This window comes from Vicugna pacos, chromosome 12 (assembly GCF_048564905.1).
Source record: "Vicugna pacos chromosome 12, VicPac4, whole genome shotgun sequence".
Taxonomy (NCBI): domain Eukaryota; kingdom Metazoa; phylum Chordata; class Mammalia; order Artiodactyla; family Camelidae; genus Vicugna; species Vicugna pacos.
Genome location: NC_132998.1, coordinates 12776268 through 12786979, shown reverse-complemented (window position 1 = coordinate 12786979; position 10712 = coordinate 12776268). Strand labels below are relative to the sequence as shown.

Here is a 10712-nt window from a genome sequence, read left to right as displayed (position 1 = left end):
TCTGTACCCACCTACCCGAGGCAGACGGCAGCTCTGCCCAGCTTCTTTTCTATCCCCGTGGCTCAGGTCAGGCTAAACAGCCACCTTAGTGCCCCACCCAGAAAGAACAGTCAGGCCTGGTGTTTGAAGCCTTTGTTGAGAGAAGGAAGGTCTGGAGTTTATATACAAAAGAGAAGGGAAGTGGTACATGTACAAAAAGGAGTGGGCCCCTGTCTTCCCTTCCAGAGGCTGAGAAGAAACTGGCAGGGGACTGAAAATCGTCAGCCAAGACCACTATGACCCTGCCCCCTGCTAAAAAACAAAATACAAAAAAACCTAGCTGAGGAAAGGAGGTGAGGATGCTGTTGGCAGACCCTTTCTCTAGGAGGGCAGAGAAAACCATTCCTCTGCCCACCGTAGGACAGAGTCAGCCTAGAATGCAAAGGACCAAGGGTAGGGAGCGTGGCATCTCTCCTCTACCCTTATCACTAGGGCACAGCTGGGCAGGCCCAAGCTTAGGAGAGCCTTGCTCCTGTAAATGATCTGAGATTGGCAGGATCCCAGAGCTCCTTAAGCCTGGACACTTCTAGATCACAGCTGACCATGGGGCTGCAAGAAGGAAGGAGAAGAAGGATAATTGCTTTCTCCTGTCATCCCTCTGGCTCTTAGGTGCCCCTATGTAGCCTAAAACTGGAAATGGTTTTTTCCAGCCCTGAGTTGACCCTCGAGGAAATGAAGTTGAAGACCTTGGGAGCAAAGTGCAGTACTGGAGGCACCAGGGAAGTGCCAGGCCCCAAAGGACCTAGTGCCCACTGTGGCAGCAGGCAGGATGCAGCTTTGAGAGCTGGGGTGAACACTGCGTTGAGAGCAGCACAGCCTTCTGCTGCGCCCTTGGCCAATTCCAGGGCTTCAGGTCCACTTGCTGGACCTGCAGGACTCCTAAGGTTGAAGTGCTTCTGCCTCCAAGAGGGTCTCAGTGGGGGCCTGGAGCCCGAGGCGGGCCAGTGGGCGGTGCGGCACTCTTGGCTTGGTGGCAAACAGCAAAGGGCTGGTGGTGGAGGCCTACGGGGAAGACAGAGGCCTGTGAACAGGCAAGGAGGCCAGGCTGGGCCCATCCTCTGTAGGCCCAGCCTCACAGGCAGGGCCAGCGAAGAGCCAGCCATGAGGCCAGTGAGGGAGAAGATTAAAGAGAGGCTGGAGGGGATAGTCAGGGAGATTTCTGCCGCAGGCTCTGCATTTCCAGAGGAACAGGTAGGGGTAACTAGAGGCCCCTGGGGAGTGGCAGAAACAAGGTAGACTCGGCAAGAGCTAGAAGCTGGGAAGAAACCCCAGGCAGATTGGATATCAGGCAACAGGTCAAGGGTCATCTGATACCCTTGGGCAGAAGCCACTGCCAGAGCTCTTCTGAGGAGGCAGGAACAAAGGACACCTGGGCCCAGGACCAGAGCCTCTCCGCCTCTGTGACCAAAGGTGGCGGCCTGGTCCTGCCTGCTCTGGCAACTCCCTACCCCTTGGGTCTTAGTAGAAGCCAGGATAGCATTAGTGGGAGAGATACCGCTTCCCTGAGGGCACATGCAGGGGATAAGCCATGCTTCTCAGAGCATGGGGCATGCAAGGGAAGAAGTATGTGTCCCCATCACCACAAGACTGCCAGAGGATAGTTCCAAGTCATGCAGGACATGCAGGAGAGGGGGTGCCTTAGGGCCCCAGCAGGAGTCCTGGGAGGTAGGCATGCAGAGAGGGCAGCTGTAGTGCCCAGTACCTGTCAAGAGCCCCAGCCTTGGGGGTTAACAGTTTGACTCATCATGGTGGGCTGCATCGCAGAAGAAGCGTGAGCCCCGCTTGGCAGTACGGGCCGTGAAAGGGACACTCTTCAGCACTGTGGCCCAGGAAAGAGACAGTGGTCAGGCCCCATGAGGATGGGGCTGGGGTTTGGGAGCTGGGCCCAGTGACCAGGCACCAGGGAGGGAAAAGGGCCCCACCTGTGATGATGTCCTCAATGGTACCATCCTTCCCCTCATAAACAGGCCGGTGTTCCTTGGCCTGGCGCCGCCTCAACTCTGCAATTAGCTCCTGTTGTTGCCACTTGTTCCTCTGGGATGGGGTCTAGAGTCGAACATTTGAAGGGAAAGGGAGTCACCATCCTTACCATGGGGCTGGTTCCTGTCCCAAGAAGCAGTCTGAGGACACCCTTGATTGTGCTTGGCAGCCCAGCCCCCATCATTGCCCAGGAATCCCCTTCCAGAGCACCTCTCCTCATCCCTTTGGACTCCAGCGTCAGGCCCTCTGGGTGGTCCCTGGGCTCCGGTTTTCCATCTCCTCTGCTCCACCCCCTCCTAATCCTTTGCCCTGTTCTCCAGGCCTCAGCTCTTGGTCCCACCCACCTTGGCATCCAGTTTCTTGGCTTCCTGAGCCAGCTGCTTCTCCCGCATTACCTCCTCCTGCTTCTTTCGGGCTTCGTTCTCTTGTTCTGCTTCCTAAGAACCATGGAAGATGGGGGCGATGTGTGTGTGTTTGTGTGTGTAGTGAGGCTCACACAGGCTGTGAGGGGAGGGGCTGACACTGAGAGTGGAGAGTGGGTGTCAGTGGGACCAGCAACCCCAGGTGGCCACCCTCTGGAGGGGCACTTCCTGCCCCAAACAATGACAGGAAGGGCCTGGGCCCCCACCCTGCCCACCAGTTCACAGCTAAGAGGCCTGTGGCCAGCTTCCATAGCTCCCTCCCAGGACTCAGAGGAGGAGACGGAAAAGGCCCAGACTTGAAGCCCAACCCTCTCTCCCCCTACCAGTTTTCTCTCAGCCAGACTCCTCTTTAAAAGCCCCTCTTGTGCTCACCTTGTAAGAACGGATGAATCGGACAAATACTGGGAAGAATACAGAAGGAGGTGTGGTCTTGGGACTCTCACCGAAGTAGCGTACAACTGCATTATAGGCCTCCTGGGGAAGGGATGGGCAGAAGGGGTCAAGCCCGGCAAGGAAGGAGAAGCCCAGCTCCCGCCAGGACAGGAGGCCCACAGAAAGCAGGCCAAGGCCAAAGGAGGAGCCCCTGTGGGAGGGAAGAGAATCTGGGGCTCCCAAAGCCTCTGGAATGCGCATCTCCAGCGGCAGCTGCCTGCCCCCTCCAATACCCCCTCTCCCCCACAATCAGCCAGCCAGCCACCTGAAGAAAGTTCTTTGATCCGAGAGCCAGAACAGAGCCCACCTAGAGGGGCACGGTGCCTTACCCCTGGCTGCTCACACCCACCTCCACCCTGTGCTCACCTCAGCCGTCTTGGCGTCACGCTGGAGCTTGTCCAGTTTGCCTTCGTTGGTGCTAAGGAAGTTCCGCAGGACGCTGTTGTCATGTATGCTACACTCCCGCCGAATCAGCTCCATGCCCCGGCCCAGCTCCTTCACATCCAGCAGCACGTTCTCCAGGGACACTGTTGTCACCGGAGCGTAGGCTGAGGCCCGTCCAGCCCGACATGCCCACCTCCCAGCCCAGGGTTACAGCGAGATCCAGCCCTCCCCTTGGCCTGGGCTCACTCAGTTTCTCACGCCCTGCTTCCAGAGCCACCCACCTGGACAGAGAGGGGGCACCAAGCTAGCCAGGCTCTCACCGGGGCCAGGAAAAGGAATGGAGGCTGTAAGCTCATGACCCGCAAGGCAGCAAAGGCAGGCAAGCCAGAGAGAATGCTGGTCTCCAAAAGAGAGCTGCCTTGGGCCTGCCCCCGATTTCATGAGTGGGGCAAAAATAACAGGTACCTTTTGTCTGTGCAGGGCTTTATGGGTTTTCTAAGCACATCACATACATCACAGAGACATGCAAGCTCTGGGGCCAGCCTAAGGGAGTTGGGAGTGAAGAGCCTTTCTCTGCCAGCAAGCACAGCACCCAAATGGGAAGGACCGGGCAGGGCCTGCTGCCTGGAGGAAAGCTCCCTCTGCGGTGGCCCCTGCCCATGGCCCCAGCAGAAAGCTTTGAAGTGGTCAGGGAAAAAAAAAAACAGCCAGAAACAAAGGCACTCAAGTGTTCTCTCTCCTCGTAGCTTCCTGGGATTGTCCCAGGCTGGACATAAGGGCGGGCTCACTGGGCCAGGATCCCCTTACCTGCCGCAGCTTTTTCCACAAAGTGCAGCTCATGCCAGAAGTTAGCCAGGTCTGGGTATTTCTCCTTTACCGTCAAGGCGATGAAATGCAGTAATGTCATCTTTCTGTCAGTGGACTTGGTGTCCAGCAGCTGGGAGGAGGGGACGGTGGGCAATGAAAGGGCTGAACACTCTGGCTCCATGGCCACCGCCCTCCAGGCTTCCTTGGCCCCTCGTTGCCCCCACATCTTACCAGATCCAGGCTCTGGAGCTTGAAGCCATACACAGCTCCCCGCTTGCTGCTGTTCATGTAGTTCCCCAGTGCAAGTATGATCTGTCCAAAGATGCACGCGAGGAACTTAGGCCAAGCTGAGGGCTCCTTCCTCCTCTCTATAGCCCCAGACCCCCCCCCCCCCGCCCAGGACGTAGGAACCACCTGCTGCCCCATCCACAACCTTGCCCCACCTCCAACATCTGCTTCAGCTTCTGGGAGGACTTGACAGAGGCAGAGGCCGCAATGATGGCATTGAGTTGCTGGAAGGCAAGATGAAGAGCTGAGTAACCCCAGGCCGGGGTGGGGCACAGTCAGCGAGGGGCTGGGAGGGCAGGGGACCAGCAGGTAGGGGTGGAGGGGTGGCTGCAGATGACCACAGTAGGGGTGGGAGTTGTACCGGCGTGAGCATCTGTAGGTTGTCCTGGAAGTTGCCCAGGAAGGCCATGCCAGCCATTCGCTGGGTCAGCCGCTCCACCTTGCTGAAGAGTAGCATGAAGCGGTCCTCGGCCGCCAGCTCCTCCAGGGGCTGCCGCTCCCGCTCGTACTGCCGCAGCAGCTTCACCTCAGCCTCTGTGGGCAGGAAGCGCATCAGGCACTCCACGAAGTCCACTGGTAGTGTCTGGAGGTCAAACCTGTGTAGGAGGGAGGAACCACCTCAGGGCTCACCTTTGCCCACATTACCTGTCATCCCTTCATTCTCCAGCTCCTACAGAGACAGGGTGGGGTCTGTGAGCAGGACACAGCCAGAGGGAGAGGACCCATTGCCTCACCTCCAGTAACTTACTGGAGTTACTCTGCACCAGTAACAATCCTAGAGGCACATTCCATGCCCTGTTTAAGAACCCTTCAGTGTCTTTCCTCTGCACCGAGAGAGAAGTCCTAACATCTGAGCATGGCTTACGAAGCCCAGCCGGAAAGACTTCTGCTCACCTCTCTACTCTGTCTTACACTAAAGCCAGAGTTGATTTTCAGCCCCCAGGGTACCATGCCTCTTCCTCCAGGCCCTGATCTGGACTTTATATACATTCTTCAGGTTGCAGATGAGAGATCACCTCCTCTGGGAACCTTCCCTGATCACCAAGTTGGCCCTTCCTGTTTTCCCAAAGCTGCCTGTACCTCTACCATCTTGGTGGTTATCACCCAATGTTACTGGACTGTTCCCCCTAGACTGTAAGTTCCTCGAGTAAAGGTCTGGGCTGAATCCCCAGCACCTCACACAGTGCCTGGCACACAGCACACATGCAGTAAGTTCTGGCCTAGCCATTGGATGACTGAGGGGTGTGAGGAGTTCTGTTGATGCCCTGGAATCCAGGGAAGGCCAGGATCCTAGGTAGGTTATCAACTGGGGTCCAGGGTGAGGTCAGTGGGAGCCTCACGTGTGGATGGCCCTGCAGATCTCCTCAGCTGAGCGGCCAGCTTTGCGAAGGGTGATGGCCAGGTTCTTGGCACGATTGGCTTCCAACAGGGTCACCTTGCTGGCAGCCTTTTGTGCTGTCTTGTTCTTGGAGCAGATGAGGTCAAGGGCAGGGCCCTGGGCTTTCGTCTTGAACAGTTCTTCAAACTTGTCCAGGTCCAGGTCCTGGTAGGGGTTGATGAGAAGGGAAAATGCTATGGCCTTATTCTGTAAGAGGACCCCCTGGCAGCACATCCAGCATTAGCTCAGCTCTAGTTCACAAAGAGCTGAGTCTGAAGACTTTTCCAAGGCCAGGAGATCTGGCTAAAAGGGCAACCTGGTCCCCAGCCCCCAGCTCCACCCCTCAGGGCCCCAGGCCCTGCTACCTCCAAGATCTTCTCATCATCAAGTTCACTGAAGACAGTGCCACTGATCTGGTTGGGTTTCAGTGCTGTCCAGTTGAAGACAGGCAGCCGGAATTTGGTCTTGATAGGTTTCTTGATACGAATGGCTAATTTGGAAGGAGGATCAGTGAGGCAGGAGCCAAGGAGACTCCGTCCCACCAGCCCTGCCCAGAGCCCTGAGGACACTCACCTGACAGGCCTACTGTCAACACCACAGAGGGAGCAGCTCCAGGGAGGGGTGGGGCTGGCGGACACTTGTCTGGGAGAAGAAGAAATGGCACAGTGACCCAGTGGCCTAGAGGCTCCTCCCCTCTGCCTACCCTACCTGTCCTTAAAGATTCTCAGGGAAGGAGGCTACATGAACTCCCTGCCCCAGCGGCTCCCAGGGGTCTTAACCCTGACGGTTAGGGGCAGGTCATGCTGGTCTCTGACCCACTCTTTCCTGCTTTGGCCTAAGCCCCCTTCTTGGCTGTCTTCAGAGGAATCAGGAGCAGCATCTTCATGATCCGTTAAACAGAACCACACCTGCTCTCAGACATCCCTTCCCTAGTAACCTGAGCCTTCCTCAGACTCTAACCCTCCCTTAGCCCTCTCCCACCTGACTTCCCATCCTTCGAACCACATCCTCAGCTTCTCCCTGTGGAAGCCGCTGCTGAGGTCTGGCCACTCAATAAGGCTGCCCCTTTTACCTCTTACCAGGTAAGGGTCCTGCTTACCTGGTAATGGGGGAGGTGGAGGGGGTAAGGGAGGAGCTGGCGGTGGAGGCAGGGGTGGGGCCTCCTCGGGGGGTGGGGCTGGAGCCAGGAGGTCCAGGTCAGAAGAGGGCATGCCCTCATTTAGCTCCATAGGGCCTATCCGGGCCAGGGCCTCGCTGCCCACTGACTCCAGGCCCCGGACACTGGGCTCCAAGTGGCATCGGCGCTGGAAGGCTTCCTCCTTCTCTTTAATGAGCCGCCGCAGGGTGTGTACCTGGTGGCTCGTGTTCTCATAAGTCTCCTATTGGGCAGACAGCACCATTAAGAAAAGAACAGCTGAAGGCACAGTAGGCGCTGCCCCTGGGAGTGAGACTTCCTGCCCAAGGGTCTCCCAACTGGGGTCTCTGGGAGGGTGCTCCGAGGCAGAGTGGCAGAAACACAGGTAGGGACCTGGGGAAGCTGGAATGCAGTAGAACAAAAGAGGCAAGAGGAAGAGCTGGCCTGCCTGGCTCACACACTGAAGTGTCCTTCCTCTCAACTCCAGCCTAATCTCGCTGGCCCCTCAAGGCCCAGGCAGAAGGCTGCCCTTGTGAAACTCTCCTTGACCCGCCAGCAGCCTGCTATGGCTGCTCTCAGACCTCTGTGCCTCAGTCCTGCTCTCATTTCATTTGGTTTGTACAATCGCTCAACTGGAAGCCCCCTCAGGATATGACCCTGCCTAACCCACCTCTGAATCCTCCATACTTCCCATACAGCACTTTAGACTCTTAGTCGGGGCTTGGCAGATATAAACTGAGCTCAACAGAGGCAGCATAACTGTACTCCTGCGGAAGAAGAGGTAGGTTGGGGCATGATTTTATAACTAACAAACAGTTAAGTGAAGAACAGAGAAGACACTGAAACATGAGGAGCCGCTGCTCTCTGATTTAGGATACCTGGTGGACATCCTAATAAATAGCCCCGAGTGCCTGGGCCACTCTGAGCCTGCCCAGTGCCCTGGGCTGGGGAAGCACAGGGTGGTGCAGGTGAGGGAGAGGCAACGGGATGGGCTGGCAGGAGGGGGCGTGGACTCCAAATGTGCCCCATCTGCTCCCACCCTTCTCTCTGTGTCTGGCCCACTCTGGTTCCAGTTTCTCTCTCAAACTAAACCATGGGGTAAAATCATCAGCCCACCCTCATCTGAGTGCCTCATGGGTGAATCAAGACTCTGGATTCTCAAGGACTTGACATGTCTCAGGAAGCCAGATCCCCGGGCCCCAGCACCCAGCATCAGTCAGGGATGCCCTTCCTCAGGTGACTTGGTACCTTGATGCTCTCTAGTTCCTTCTCCCGCTGCAGCAGCTGCTTCTCCAGCTCTGCCACACGCATCATGTTCTCATTCTCTAGGTCCAGAAGTTTCTCTGTGAGCTGCAGGATGGGAAGGGTAGGTTTGGGGCTGGCCCTAACGCCTGGGGACTCGGCATAGCCTGAACCCCAGTCAGGACCTGGGACCGACCCCTCCAGTGCTCCAAAGGCAGCTTGGCCTGGTAGCTTCGCTGTGTCACTCCTGTGGGCCCACGGTCTTAGACCATATGAAATAGTACAAGGCAAGTGGCCACATCTGACTCCCAGAGCCTGAGGCCACCTCACACTCAGCCCTGAGGTCAGTGTGTTCCACTGTGGATGAGCCAGTGCCTCAGCCAGAGCATGCTCTAGAGAGCCCCACCCAGTGGGTTCTGAGGCTTCCCGGGGCTTAGTCAGGAGGTAAGTGGGTCAGCTCAGGATTCCTGGGACTCAGATGTCCCCATCCTCTCCCCACCCTCAAAGTGGTTCTGGCAGCAAAGGAGGACCACTTACATGGGACACATGCTCCTCTAGCTCCTCCACCTTCTCCAGGGCCACATTCTTGGTCTCGGCATCCTCCAACAAGCCTCCCACATCAAACACGTTGTCCAGGTATGCCTGGATCTGCACCTGCAGCTTCTCGCTCTCCGTGTGCCTTGACTTCTGGGAAAAAGCAGAGACAGTAGTAGTTGGGGGAGCCTCCTCCTCGCCCTCCATGACACCTTCCTGGAACCTAAGACCCAGGAGTTCCTACCTCGGCCATGTTAGAGTCTCACCCCATGGAGCTGACTGACTGAGGAGCCCTCTGAGGAAGGACCTGGGTTCCAGGCTCCAAGCATCTATGACTAAGCCCATGTGTACAAGAAAAACCCTTTGTGGGGGGAGGATGTAGCTCAGTGGTAGAGCATGTGCTTAGCATGCACAAGGTTCTGGGTTCAATCCCCAGTCCCTCCATTAAAATAAATAAATAAATAAACCTAATTACCTCCCCCGACAAATAAAAACAATTAAAGAAAAAAAAGAAAGAAAAACCCTTTGTGATACAGCTAAGCTGGTCCTTTGCCCCAAAGCACCCCACCTTGTGAGGACTGCAGCCCAGCTCACCTGAAGGAACTCCTCCAGCCCCAGCTTTGTAAATTCATACTGCAAGTGGACCCGGAAGTTCATATCCTCCACTGAGTGCACCACGATGTTGATAAACTGCATGCAGGCCACCTGGGGAAGGAGCAGCCCAGAGGGGCAGAGAGAGCCAAGACAGGGAGGGTAGGTGGCTGTTAGAACCAGCATCACCAGATGGATAATCAAAAGGAGTGAGTAAAAAAGGCAAGTCTTTCTGGGAGCAATGAGTATTTTAACTCAAAAAATGTCAAACTTACTATTCAGTGTATGGGGACAAGTAAATTATACGAGAAATAGGTGTAAATGAAGATACAGTTCTCTGATTTCCTTTGCACATCAGAGACATTTCTTGAGACAACCCTACTTAGCTGAAGACCCTAAACTGAAAAGCTAGATGAAAAGCAGGGGGAAAAGGAAAGCGGCTGGGAAAGGATCCAATCAGGGACAGTAAGGTCACAAAAAGGGGGAAAGGAAGTAGACCCAAGACAGAAAAATGACTTTGTCCTGGAGTTTCTAAAAGCGCCCTGGGGTGAGCGAGTGGACAAGGAGCATTTACTGAGTACAGAATCCCTCCAGGTCCTACACAGAATATCAGAGTCAGCTGTGGGCCTGGCCACGGTTCTCAAGGAGCAGGCAGCCCTGCTGGGGATGCGCCCGACCCAGGCCCAGCTCCTCACCATGAAGTCGATGTTGCTGTCCTCATTCCGGAAATATTCCATCAGCTTCTCAAAGCGGTGCAGCTCCTTGCACACCTGAACAAGCAAACTTTCTCAGTAACAGGATCTGTCCCATGTAGAACCCAAGCCCCTGAGCCCTGGTTCTCAGGAACATTTGGCAAAGGGACTGGTTCAGACCAACTGTAACCACAACTCTTTCTGTGTAATGGAACACTTGGTACATGATAGAAGAAAGCCTGGGACCTGGTACTGCTCTGGTATGAGCTCAGTAAAGCATGTGCCCTTAGTCTGGTCTCTGGGTGCCTCTTGGGGAGGCCAAGAAGAAACACGGGGGTCTGGTGTTACTGAGTTATTGAAGGAAGGGGGGAGGGAGGAGGAAGGCTGTGGGCCATGGCTGAGACAGGAGGTTGAAGTCCTAGTGGGGACACAGGGGAGAGGCCAGGGTGCAGGAAAGCCCCTGTTATGAGAGGGGTTCAGAGACTCCTCCGAGCCTCTGGCTTCAAGGAGGAAGAGCCGTTTCCTGGCTTGAACAATGGATGCTAGGGAAGAGGTCCAAAGAGGAGGAAGGGGTGGTACCAGCAGCTGCGGCTGGATGTCGAGGAATCCTATGTTCAAGCAGATGGGGGTTTTAGAGCCAGGCCCAGAGGCTGGGGAAATTCCAAGTAGGAGCTCCCTCTTCCCTCACCAGTAACAGCTGACAACCCAGGAGAATCCTTGCTTGCCTTCTCCTCCTGCTACAAATACGATTGCCTCAGGTTCTACCAGTGGTTCTGAGGTAAACCTCA

General features: G+C 55.9%; 1 protein-coding gene across 5 annotated transcripts in view; it reads right to left on the bottom strand.

The window, feature by feature from the left end:
- Positions 1 to 117: 117 nt before the first annotated feature.
- FMNL3 (formin like 3) overlaps positions 118 to 10712 on the bottom strand; it is a 51994-nt gene continuing 41399 nt past the window's right edge. For 2 of the 5 annotated variants that reach the window (XM_072972836.1, XM_031683020.2), the window contains 18 exons: positions 9928 to 10002; positions 9236 to 9346; positions 8645 to 8794; positions 8114 to 8215; positions 6830 to 7109; positions 6304 to 6372; positions 6096 to 6220; positions 5693 to 5895; positions 4714 to 4948; positions 4508 to 4576; positions 4296 to 4376; positions 4065 to 4194; positions 3240 to 3400; positions 2814 to 2915; positions 2364 to 2456; positions 1962 to 2085; positions 1742 to 1858; positions 118 to 1041 (listed from right to left, as the gene is read on the bottom strand). In XM_072972836.1, coding sequence (XP_072828937.1) covers positions 1767 to 1858; positions 1962 to 2085; positions 2364 to 2456; positions 2814 to 2915; positions 3240 to 3400; positions 4065 to 4194; positions 4296 to 4376; positions 4508 to 4576; positions 4714 to 4948; positions 5693 to 5895; positions 6096 to 6220; positions 6304 to 6372; positions 6830 to 7109; positions 8114 to 8215; positions 8645 to 8794; positions 9236 to 9346; positions 9928 to 10002 — 2202 coding nt within the window. In that variant the 3' untranslated portion in view covers positions 118 to 1041; positions 1742 to 1766. The remainder of the gene's footprint in view (positions 1042 to 1741; positions 1859 to 1961; positions 2086 to 2363; positions 2457 to 2813; positions 2916 to 3239; positions 3401 to 4064; positions 4195 to 4295; positions 4377 to 4507; positions 4577 to 4713; positions 4949 to 5692; positions 5896 to 6095; positions 6221 to 6303; positions 6373 to 6829; positions 7110 to 8113; positions 8216 to 8644; positions 8795 to 9235; positions 9347 to 9927; positions 10003 to 10712) is intronic. The other 3 variants (XM_072972837.1, XM_072972838.1, XM_031683019.2) reach the window with 2 other exon arrangements.